The sequence below is a fragment of the Malurus melanocephalus genome, unplaced genomic scaffold (genome assembly GCF_030028575.1).
Source record: "Malurus melanocephalus ecotype Western Australia unplaced genomic scaffold, MMel_1.1 scaffold_457, whole genome shotgun sequence".
Lineage (NCBI taxonomy): Eukaryota > Metazoa > Chordata > Aves > Passeriformes > Maluridae > Malurus > Malurus melanocephalus.
In genome coordinates this window covers 320,122-332,685 of record NW_026623689.1, presented here as the reverse complement: position 1 = coordinate 332,685, position 12,564 = coordinate 320,122, and the positions used below count along the sequence as shown (strand labels likewise).

The 12,564-nt window shown below is 50.8% G+C and overlaps 1 protein-coding gene across 1 annotated transcript; it reads right to left on the bottom strand.

Annotated features, from left to right (window-relative positions):
* Window positions 1-220: 220 nt before the first annotated feature.
* On the bottom strand, window positions 221-9,606 carry OAZ2 (ornithine decarboxylase antizyme 2; the record flags this gene model as incomplete). The annotated part of the gene is given in 5 exon segments (XM_057380511.1): window positions 221-966; window positions 2,740-2,825; window positions 4,637-4,812; window positions 9,402-9,482; window positions 9,484-9,606. Coding segments are annotated over 5 exon segments (600 nt in total), but the record flags the coding sequence as incomplete, so codon positions are not given.
* Window positions 9,607-12,564: the final 2,958 nt, after the last annotated feature.

Below are 12,564 nucleotides of genomic sequence, written 5' to 3'. Positions count from 1 at the left end.
CACACAACCCTTTGGTTTGGATACAGCACTGGTGGCATCTCAAGCCTTGAGCTCATTCCTGTGGGAAGGTGAGCAGGAGCAGAAATGAAAACTTAGGGTTGCTCTGGGCCCGTTCTGGGGTGGAGGGTAAAGGCAGGAGCTTTGCTTGGCCCTTTGGACCATTCCAACTATGTTGGTGCAGGTCAGGAGAGCATTCCTCACAAATAAGCAGCCCCAGGTGTGTGAAGTTCATCTGAATGCCCCTTTTATTGAACGCTGTGATAGTGCAATGGGAACATGGAACAGGGTTAAGACCGCATAAAACAAAAGCTGGAAGAGCAAGAAGTTTCAAAAAAAGGGAAAAAAYGGTTAGAGCAGTTAAACCAGCATCGGAGTGGAGACGCACGGGGGGTTTAATGTAGTGTTAAAGGATAAACTTGAGCGTCTCCTGCACGTGCCCCACACCAAACCAGGCTGTTTTTGAAGTCTTGAGTGGGAAATGAACAGGTCGTGTCCCAGCTGAGCCCACGCCRGGCGGGCAGGAGGCAGACACGGCTTCAGAGGAGTCCCGGAGGTGGTACCGACCCCGGGGCTCCCACACCATGCAGCTGCACGGGAAGAGCTCCTATGCCAGTTCATAAACATCTTCCTTTTCCTAGTGATGGTTACATGTGTGATAGATAGTTCTCTAGGCAATGTTTCAATGAGAGTCAACTCTGGGGATACACAGCCCAATCTAACAATGAGAAATGCAGTCCAACAGAAGCTTGGCTTCCCTTTCCTCAGGAAAGGAGGTGGAACCCTCTCTCCCCTCCACAGCATGTTGGGGTCCCGCTGGAGTCCCCCTGTGCAGCTATTCTTCGTCAGAGGAAGAGCTCTGATCCAGGGGGTACACCATGAACATCACGTCCGGCCGCGATGGGACAGCGGGATGGCCAGGCCGCACGATCTCAAAGCCCAAAAAGCTGAATGTCTTCAGGAGTGGAGCTACCAAAGAGAAGGAGATCTGTTACCAGCAGGAATAATCCTCTTTACCCSCCTCTCCTTTGAGCCATAGGACACCCTCTGTGAGGGCACCCAGAGCTCCCTGTACAGAGCAGCACAGCCCTCTCCAACAGGGGATTTTGTCTCCTCCTGGGCTCATCGATGCTCCTAAGTATGAAGGGATTTTAGCTGTGCAGCGGAGCAGCTTTGTCCTTGTTTCTCCTGCAATGTTTCTGTCCCCTGTGAGAAGTAGCAATGGTTGGTTGTCTGCCTGTACCAGCTGTACATCCCTGCTTTCYCAAGGTGCACGTGGCCATCCCTTGCTTTATCCTGCTCCAGCACCTCTGGAGTGCTGGCAGTGGGACAGACAGCAACAGGAACCTGTTCAGGGACGAGGCGGACATTTGCTGTCTCCACACAGAGGTCCTGGAGCTCAGTGGAGACTCCAGACAGCTCTGCACAGCTGGGGGTGGGACCCCAGGAAAACCACTGTGGGTTACGTGAGAGAGTTCAGAGCAAGGCCAGCCCAGAAGTCCCCACACCTTGGGGCTGTCAGACACAGTTCTCTTGACACTGTGCCTGTGTCACTGAAGCAATGGCTTCCCTGTGACCTGTGACACTCACCCTCGTGCAGTGTCCATCCCTACACAGCTCCAGGACACTGAGTGACCATGTGGAGGAGCTCCTGGAGCACTGAATTTCAGCTGCATAGACAAGGAGCCAGGATCTGGAGCACTCTAGAACTCCTAAAACAACCGCTGGCATTGGCTGTCCCCTGTCCCCAGCCTCCGYGGGGGCCACCTACGCAACTGGCACTGGTGGTGACATAACAGCCAGGACTTGATTTGGAAATTATTCTTGGCATGGTAATATGGGATGATGACATCTTCTYGGGCTCAGCTCAGCTTAGCTCTACTAAGGCCTTTCATTTCGGAGAAGCCAGAGTGCAGCTCATGAAGCTGCCGAGTAAAATTAGCATTGGGGCTGGAATTACTTGCCAGGATACAGCCTGAGTCTGGTGGGATTTAGGGTGACACGTCCCCAGCCTAGTACCTCCTCCAGCCCCTAGGGTTATAATCCCTCACCCAACACATCTATCTTTAGATCCTAATGCAGCCCCTGAAGCCCTAAGCATCTTGAACCAGCGCCAGGATTACCTGTAAGCCTGGGAAGGACAAAAGTGCCAGGAGATCTTTAAAAAGCCRATGAATTTCAGAGCAACAGGCTCTAAGTGCTTGTTTTCCATCTAATAACACCTCCCTGGTTTCATTTTCCAGCCACAGCAGGTTGGTGCCAAACAGAGACTTCACTGCTCACCAAAAGAGCAATGTTAACTGATTCTGGATGAGGAAATCCCTCCAAATCATTCAGGAGCAGCTTTTTTCAGGAGCATTTAGAAGCACCRGAGTATTTAATGGCAGGACAGCAAAGCAGATCTTATCATGGAGTCCCAGACTGGTTTGGACTGGAAGGGACCTTAAAGCTCATCCAGTTCCACCCCACTGCCATGGGCAGGGACAACTTCCATTAAACCAGGTTGCTCCAAGCCCCATGCAGAAGGTCTGCTGGAGAAACCACAACACACCCTCATCCTCGCCCTCCAGAAAGGGCTTATTTCCTTCTCAGGAAACTATTCCCACAAGAATTCAGCACATAACAACCCCTGCACCAGGAGGGTCCTGTGGGTCGTGCCCTGGGATTACCGAGTTTCTCTACAGCTTCAGCAGCACTGTGTGGAATGTCAGGAGCAAACCTGAGTGCAGGGCCAGCCCTCACCTCGATCTTCTCTGCTTTTTCTGAAGCAGATGAAGACATAGTTGACTTTCATTTTTTCTTCAGCAAACTCCAGCAGTGCTGACAACCTGCCAAGGAGGGGGAAGACAAAAGGACATCAGCCCTGGGAAGTCCTGTCCCAAGGAAGCCCCTGAGTATTATCAAATTATCAAGTGTTTGGATGTTTTCAGACACAAAGATTGTTTACAGTCCCCTTCCAGTGAACAATGGGTGCTGAAACAATGGGCTTCCTGCCCTGCAGATCCAAGAGCTGTCCTTGCTCCGAGTCACAACAAGTCCCTGTCCTCGCAGCCGCAAGCACCCTCCCCACCCGTGGTGCTTTGGGACTGAAGCCTTTGTAGGCAGGAAGCGGAATATCGCAGCTGCTCCCGGGCCAGGCTGCATTCCCTGGCACTGTACATGGGGGATCTGAGGGTTTTGTGCTTTTCGGGAAAGAAAACTACCCAGAATTGAGCTCRTGGCAGGCAGCAAAGGAGAACAAACCATCCCCAGGGCATGTGTGTGCAGGCAAAGCCATTCCTGAGCGCATCGCTGGATGGCACAGCTGCTGCCCCCTGAATCCTCGCTTCCTGCCTTTCCAGCTGGATTATTTCTGCCACCTCTTGATGGAAGTGGTGCTGCAGGAACCCCTCTGYGAGCCCCCAGGGTGGCACGCTTAGCCACTGCTGTCACTTGTAACCACTGGCGCTGCCAGAGCAGTGACAAACAGGCCTTCACTCCACATCTCATTAACCAGCCGTCAGCGCAGTGCAGGAGATTAAATTTGCAAGGGTCCTGTTAATATGTTAATGAACTACTTTAATTATGGCCTCTCCTCGGCTGTTTCACCCAGCTAAAAATAACCTGACAAAATTGTGCTTTAAGTCACAATGACACTGGCAAATAAATCCCCTCCCAGAAGGACCTGCTCCCCGGAGAGCCCAGAGATTTACGGGCCAACCAGAGAAATTACACAAACATTTATCTGGACTCGGAGTCAAATGAGACAAGTGTGAGACAGCAACAACACTGCCACTTCCTGAAGGTGCCCAACGACGGGTTTTTCTTAATTAACTCGTGTCACTGAAGGATGAAGCCTTCTTGGAGGTTTAGGAGGAGCTGACTGCTCCACAGAGGAATCCAGCAAAGCCCCATCTCTGCTGCAGCAGAGACCTCTGGCACGGCAATTGGCAGGAAGGAGCTGCTCTGGAAGCTGCGTCTACACAAACTTCCCAGAGCAGAGCTGTCTGGACAAAACATGACCAGATTCTGCCAAGAGAAAAATCAGAGCTCCTGGCAGAGCCCAGCGCCAGTGCGGCAGCGCTCCAACAGCAGATCCACCTACTGACAAGGAGAGCATCAATAGGATGGAGGGTTTTTTCCTTCCCTGAAAGAGAGGAAAACCTGCCAAGATAGTCTTGCCAAGTGGCCAGCAGAAAAATAAAATGAAAAAAATAATAAAATATCAGAGAAAAGCTTGTTGGCTTTCCATATCAAAGCATGCAAAGATTCGCTCTGCTCATTTATTGCTTGTTTTAATTAGTGTTGGGACTCAAAAATGGTAACTCATCTGGAATGTCACCGGGAGAAAATAYTCCTTATGGGGGACTCTGCAGACAAGGGAGCAGAATGTGCACAAACCACCAATGGAGCTGCCGTTTTACAACCCATTCTCCCTGCACACAGCTTGGAATCCCAGGATGGTCTGYGGTGGAAGGGCCCTTAAAGCTCATCTTGTWCCATCCCCTGCCATGTGCAAGGACACTTTCCACTAGACCAGGCTGCTCTAAGCCCTGTCCAACCTGGCCTGGAACACTTCCAGGGATGGGACATCCATCCACAATCACCCATGTAAGCACAGTCCTGCCCCACAGAAGCAACTTTGGGATCCAGAACTTACCCTTCTTTGCTTCCATCAGCTAATAATCCATCAGGGATTTCCACAAAGAGGCTCTGGTTTGAGAGCACTGCATCCCAGGAGGAGATCTTCACCTCTGTGACTTTGTACTGGAAGTGGACAATGTGAGGCTTCCCTTCGTGCACTGGGACATCTTGGCTAACAGTGATCTTCTCATCCTGGGAAAACAAAAATGTAATGTCCTGAATAGCCAGGGGACGACAACTGGAGAGAGCAAATACAAAGGAATGGTCTTAAGGGTATTACTGAGAAGATTACACTTTTCCCTTCAGAGTTCTCAGCCCTCAGAGTGATTTCTAGCCATTTCTTCCTGTTAAGGGAATTTAATTTTAAATATTGACGTAATAGTAAATTTCTGAGTACAAGACTCCACTCCCTCCCCGCAGGCTCCAGCCACATCTGATGGTGATTCATGAACTGCCCTTCCAAGAACACAATTGGACCCAACACACTGGCAGAGCTTCTGCTGCCGCAGCTCRACCAGTTTCGGTGCCTCCCCCAACCCAACACAGTCCTTCTGTTCCAGGAGTGACCACAAATTGCTTTCCCAGATATTATAACCTCCTGGTGTAAGGAGGAAAACACAGAGCACAGGGAGATCCCAGAGCAGATCTCAAGCTTGTGAGGAGTTCTTCTCCAGAGACCACAAACACACACAKCCCTCCCCAGCACTGCCCCACAAGAATGCCAAGCATGCAGATCGCTTGGGATCAGCTCAGCAGTTCCTAGAAAACAATTCCGTGGTTAAAGCTCAGACAATTCCTGCAGGCACTCGGCTTGCCCAGTAATGATTTCCATGTTTCAGTGCAAAGAGCCCCAGTGAAACAGTAGAGCCCTGAGTTAATGCYGTCACTGCAGTGAAGCTGGACTGTCCCCTGTGTTTGGTGACAGCTTGTGTGTCCCTGTTCSTCACATTCACAGACACCTGCACTGCTTTGAAAGGCAGAAGTAAAGCAGATATCCAAGGTCATGTCTGCTCTGCTCCCGAGTCATGAGAGCACCTGCACAGCCACGTCTCCCTCCCTCCTCAGCAGATGAATGGGCAGTGCTTCACTCCACTGGGTCATTGGGTGAGCAGCTGTCCAGCCTCCAGGTATTTTATTTTAACAGAGTGATTAATGCAGCAGCTCCTTAAAAGCCTTTCCAGGCTCCTCAAGCCACCGTCCCAGTGCATTAATTCCTATTACCTCCTGTCTTAAAATAGATGCCCCTTGGTTTGACTATTGTATGACAGAGAAGCCACTGAGGACATTCACAAAGTAACACCATGTGCAAAYTGGGAGCTGCTTGGCCTCGGAAAGTGGAGCAGAGGAAGCTGCCATTCATTGAAAACCCACAAAGCTGAGCTGAAAAACAAGTTTACACTTCACCAGAATAAATATCCTGTAGGAAATAAGTTTATTCATCGAGTTTGAAGGAAGTCTGAGTGGCTGAGTGCACCAAGAAATGGACTAAGTTGCTCCAATGAGGTCAGGCTGTGATGGAGCCAGCAGAGGCAGGGTTGAGTACAGAGGTATTTAATAAAAACAAATCCAAGGGGCTTATGTAGGTATCCTTCAGCAGTGACTTTACAGGAGCATTTATAGTTGTTTTTTCAGGGCAGAAAGCATTTCTGTTCCAGAAAACATCCTTCTCTCCAGAAAAGCTCACAGATGATGCTTTCCCCTGCTCACAAAACCAAAACCAGGGTGAGAAAAGTAAGGAAAGAAGGCTGGGATTGACACATGGGAGGTGTGCCTTGGGGTGGGAAGAACGGCACTGCCATGGGAAGAGAAAAGCATTCTGAGCCATTTGGTTCAGCATTTCCCTTGTCCCCAGAGCTGTATGTCCAGTGCTCTGAACCCAGCGAGGCTGTTCCACTGAAACAGTGGAACGGTAACTCTGTGACAGCCCAGCAGCCAAAGGCAGCACAGCCAAAGGGATTAACAGAACCAGTTCCCCTGGTTTAGTGGGAATCACATTTACACAGCCTGGCTGGGGCAGCTGACACTTTATTTCTAGCCATCCAGAGATGCTGGAGAAGAGAAGGGCTCTGTGGGCTGCTCCTGGGAAGCAGCAGCAGCTCAAAATTCTTTGGAAGCTGCTCAAAGCAAAATCCTGTTTACACAACAAACGCTCAGTTTTCGTTCACCCTGGAAAAATTCCCACACAAACCCCCCCTGCCACGTTCCTGTGGACAAAATCCCCCACCACCAGACTCTGAATTTTACCCAGCCCAAGCCCTGGCTCCCCAGCCCTCGGCTCCATTTCAGCAATGCAAAGCCACAAGGAACAACTTCCACTYCGTTCCAATTCATTGAGCACAAGGTTTTCCAGCCCAGCTCTGCTCCTGGGCTGTCCCAGGAAGGACGAGGAGAAGCCCCCGCATGTTGGCAGGGTCAGAAGGAAGGATGGATGTTATGATCCACCCCGGCCAAGTGGCTGGAGAGAGCCGTGGAAGGAGCCGCTGCTGGCACGTGCTACACCTGCAGCCTCGTGCCAAGTTTGCCAGCCAGGGCACGTCCCGGCTGCGCAGCACTGGCACCCGTCACTGTGGCATTCCCAGCTCCAGCAAAGCTCCCTGSATTGAGTGCCGAGCCGTAAGTCTCTTGACACAAAAATGCCAAGACTTAGAGGGAGCCCCAGTTTAGAGCAGGGCTGTATCCGAGTGCTGCAGGCACCGGCAGAGGCAGGCAGAAAGGTCACCCCTTGGACCGGAACAGCTGACACAGCTGGAAAAACGACTTAAGCTTTTGGATCCAGATGCCTTTCCAGGTCATGATGGTGGCTGCTGGCTGAAAAGCTCACGCTGCTGTAACTGCAGTGCTGCCAGAGCGAGTGGGCGACCCAGGGGGCAGAGACCTGTAAAGTCCTGCCAAGGTCTGACCCACCTCAATTCCCAGGGTCACTTCTGGGTCCCTCATTCCAAGACAGACACTGAGGGGCTGGAGCATGGCCAGAGAAGGGAAGAGAGCTGGGGGACGATCTGGAGCACAAGTCTGGTGAGGAGCTGGGAGAACTCAGCCTGGAGAAAAGGAGGCTCAGCGGGGACCTTCTGGATCTCCACAACTCCCAGACAGGCSGGTGCAGCCAGGTGGGAGTCAGGYTCTGCTCCCAGGGAACAAGGAATGGGATGGGAGAAAATGGCCTTAATCCATGCCAGGGGAGGTTGGATATTAGGGAGAATGTTTTCATCAAAAGGGCTGTCCAGTCCTAGCACAGGCTGCCCAGAGAGGTGAGCATTTAAAAGCCCTGTGGATTTGGCACATGGGTTAGTGGTGAACATGACATTGCTGGGGGAACAGCTGGACTCAGTGAYCTTAGAGGGTTTTTCCAATCCAAACCATTCCATGATTCTTTGTTACAGAAGAGGCTGATTTTTCTGACAGATTCTGTTAGTTTTGTCAAGCAATGAATCCAGGAAGAATTCCATCCATATTTCTGGGATGCAGCTATCTGGATGACAACCTCCCCTGCCTACACAGCATTGCCAAAATCTGTGCAAGTTCAAGGCTGCACTGGAATCAAACATCCCAAAGTCTCCAAACTGTGATTCCACCTTCCTCCTCCACACTGAGCCCACTTCCTGCCTCTGGGCCTTGCCTGGTGCACACGAAGKCAAAGCTGGCTGGCAGGAGCTCTGGCTGCAGGGTCCCACTGCCCATCCAGAGGGGATTCATTATTTGTCCTGAGCCCTCCTGAAGCTATTTTTGTACCTTCTTTCTGTGACAGGAAGCCCACTGTGCTRCTTCTCTGGAGTTTGTAACCCCAAACATCTGTGACAATTCACATTAAACTGATGGGATCTTGTCACTGGAAGCTCAGAGGCTGATTATTTTGCAAGGGAAGCAGGTGAGGAAAGTGCTAAAAATCGACCAAAGGAAACTCGGAAAGCAACCATGAGGTATGGGATTCTTTTGARAACTCCAAGAGGAGACTCTGGGAGCTGTCTGGCCCCAAAAGGGCCTCTATCTTTTCATCATGTAACGTCTGTGCGCCACCCACGGGCTCATTAACAAGCAGGTCTAACACCTATGACAACACCCCTGGCTCAACAGCCGAATCTGCAGAGTGAGCATAAATTCAGGCTGCCTCATCCAAATGSAAGAGCAGCCCTTGTCCCAGAAAAGAGCCAGATGTGAGCCAAAGCACACAAATGCCAATCACTCTACAGGAAGAAGCAGCCAGGTCTCCTCATTGGAAAGGAAAGGTCCTGTGGAATCAAGAGGGACACAAAACGAGAGAGCTGCCAAGTCTGCAGACACAAACCTTTCCTGATCTTGCCCTGCCTGTGCTCATGCTCYAGAAACACCTCTGTCTGGGAGCCGGGCAGCAGCCTTTCCCATCTGCACCTCGGTTCAGGCAGCTCCCAGGCCCTGACAGCTTCACCTTCCGGACCAGGGCACAGGAAAGAGCTTATCAACCCTTCCCTTGCTGCATTTCACCTTTCTGCTTCCCRCTTCCTCTCTCTGCCAGACCTTCCAGAAGCCCTTTCATGTTTTGATAATGTGGGCTCTGCATACAATAGCAGCAGGCCCCTGGGGACAGGCTGGTGAATGATCTGCTGYACAATGGTCTCTCATCTCTTAATAAACAGGTGATATTTAAGCAGGAGAGCCTTGCTTGCAGCTCAGCCCCTGAAAAATTACCCGTTCTCCCACTTATTATCTTGGAGTTCTTTGTATTTATTCTCATCAGACTGTGAAAGGAACCGAACACAGCTGTAACACAGGTACGAGTCAATGTTCATATGTTAAATCTTTCTCACCTTATATATCAGAGCTGAAAGAGAAGGATCCCTGCTACCCCCTCGCCCACCGGGGATCTTCGACAGTGGGTGAGGGGCATCAGGAGCACCACAGAGGCCCTGGAACGATGTGCCTGCAGCACTGCAGCTGGGGACAGTTACTCAAAGGTAAAATACTACTGCAAGAAAAACAGAGAGAACACCAGGTTACGTTAGCACAGATGTTTCAGAGGCTCCATTTTCCCAAAACTCGAAATCACTGGCCTTCCTGCTGCTCCACAGCACCCAGGTGGCCACAKCAAAACCACCCTGTGCCCCAGTGGCACCAGAACCTGGCATGTTTTGTTAGGAATGGGGGGGTTGGAGCCAGAAACCCAGAGAGAGTGCTGAGCAACCTCATGCTAATAAGGAAGGCCTGGAAGGCTGCCAGGAGCAGATGGCTGGGAACGCATGACCAGATGAGCACACATTTTCTAGAGACAAATATCTACAAATAGATCAACAGGGCCCAGGAGGAGAAGGTTTAAGTTTCACGTTTTCAAACCCAGGAGGAGTGAAAGGGCTGGTTCTTCAGCCGCCTTCAATGTGCTCCACAACGTCCACGGCAGTGTTTTCACATGCACATGAAGTGTCATGCAAGCACCCTCCACCCTAACCCTAAAATTACAAATTCACCCCACCAGAGCTACCTTGAACACCAAGAAAATACATTTCCCTTGCAGTTTCCACGTTTGTTTGGAAGTCCTACACAGATCTTCCAGGATCGCTTTGGACGCAGGCTTTAATACCTGCTCTGGCTTTTAGGAAGCTCATCAAAGCAAATTATTTTACTTCTGGAACTTTGGCTCCTCTCTCAGCACCACAAAAGCTCTGAGTTGAGGCCCAGCAATGTTCCTCTAGCACAGTCTGCAAAAGCCATGCAGGGAAACCAGTCCTTCACCAGTGTTCCCACAAAGCTGGCACAAAGCTAGGGCAGCACCACCAAAACAACAGAATTGTAAGAATTTYCATGAGCATGGAGTGAAAAATTAGGTTAAAATGGATAAATTCTGCAGCTTACTGACAACTCACTATCTGTCCTGAAACTTCTCACTTGAGCTGTTCCCAGTGTAGTGTTTTTCCACTCTAATCCCTCTCCACGAGGCAGACAGGCTTAAGCATCCAAACATGAAGTACAGAGCTGCACTGTCAGAACCACCTGAGCCTCCCAGAAACATGGAATCAGACTGGTTTGGGCTGGGAGGGCCTTTAAAGCCCATCTAGTTGCAAACACTCCACCATGGGCAGGGACACTTTCCACTATCCCAGGCTGCTCTAAGCCCCATCCAACGTGGCCTTGTAACTAGCCTGTACAAGCTGCAAACAAACTACTAAAATTTGGCATTTCTGCGTACCAAATCCACAAGTTACAAATTGCACAAGGCAGAATTCACCACGGATCTCTGCTTACCACCTCCCACCACCAAAACCGTCTTTCTACAGGAAACATTAATATTCTTCCTCCACGTGTTCCCTCCCCCATGTTTGCTAGATGGGGCTCTGGGGCAGCACTCCCATGTGTTAGAGCAGAGAGCTCTTGGAGAAAAGGCTGCTTAAATACACCCAGAGATGTCCAGGGGCAAAGCCAGCGTTCTGTGCTCCCTGCTGTGCCTGGGGCTATCAATGGGCCAGTGTGTGTTCAGTAGTAGTGGATGTCGAGAGGATGACAAAGCACTTTGTGCCGTCCCCACCCCCAGAAAGCTGTTGGCAGCTTTGTTATTCCCTTCCCTCCTCCCTCACCCCTCCAGTCAACAATGTACTATTGATAGCTCTTTCCAACTTGTGGCCAAGGCATCAAGAAGCTGGATAATGAAGTGGAGTTGTGGGAAAAAAAAAAAACCCAACAAAAAAAAACATCAGAGAGGCAGTTTTCATGCAAAGCAGCCCAAGACACTTCCCAGTTTCACTTCCTCTGGCACATGCTGAAGTCAAAACACCGGCCCCCTTCAGCTGCTGCCTGCACGTCCTTGGCCCAAACCCACACACCTCCACTATCCTCCCCAAAATCAGGGTCTCTGCACGCCACCACTGTCCCCGCAGGATTAGGGTTCTGAGAACAGCACCCTCAGGGAAGAGAGTGCATGTGTGGCACAGATTTAAAGGGCTTTTGCTTTCTTTAGCTGTGCTTCAGCTCCCTGGGAAGAAATTCATGCAAACACCCAAAAAMGTCTGATGCCTTCACGCATCCTTGCGCAAACGGCAACTCTCCCTGAGGCCTGTTTATAGCTTAAAAGTTAGGYTTGTGCTCCCTTCTGACGTCTCTCCTCCTTGGAGAAGCTGCTTTCCTGCAGCCTGGTGGAGATTAAGATGCATTTAGATCACCAAGGCCTTGCCCTGGAGAAACTCCCCAGCAGAAGCTGCTCAGCTCAGCTCAGCCCTGCCCGAAAGGGGAGCTGGAAGCCGGTGTTACGCTCTCATCCCGCGGGTGTAATTTTAACTCATTAAGCTCCCAGCGATCCCAGCCCCATGCCCTGTCCCCGGGAAGTGCAAAGGGAAGCTCGGCAATTTCAGAATCCCGTCACAGCTGCTCCTCAGCAGCCCTGGCASCCGGAGCCAGGCTGGGATCACCACCAGCACATCAGGGGCTGGAATTGGCACATTTTCTTGTGGTTTGGGGATTTTATTTGTTTTGAACACTTAGACCAGATGGAAGGACCCCCAGAGCTCCTTYGATATTGTAGAAATGACTGTTTTGTCTGTTTTCCTTTCTGCCCCTTCCCGAAACAGGCTCTGGRGATGCAGATGCATTTGCTCCATACCAGTATTAATAATAACAATAATMATMATCATCATCTATTATTATTTCAAGACACATATTCAGGAGCCCGATTTGAGGAGTAAATGGCAAATAACCATCTGACAAACAAGCACAGCTCAAGCATCTCCCACACGGGCATCGGCCAAGAACCGAGGCTGCTTCATACGCATCCTCTGGGCTCTTATCGGCGACAGAGGCGCAGGAAATAACACTCCAGGGACTCTAAACAAGGAACAGACACACGAGATAAATGGGTCAGCTGAGAAAAACACAGAGATCCTGCACGTTCGTGCCTGCCGATACCCCACCTGCCTGGAAAAGCCACCTTCCTTCAGGCAGGGAGAGGTGCGGAGGGGAAGCGCCCGGACCCCGCCGCGGCGAGGGCTG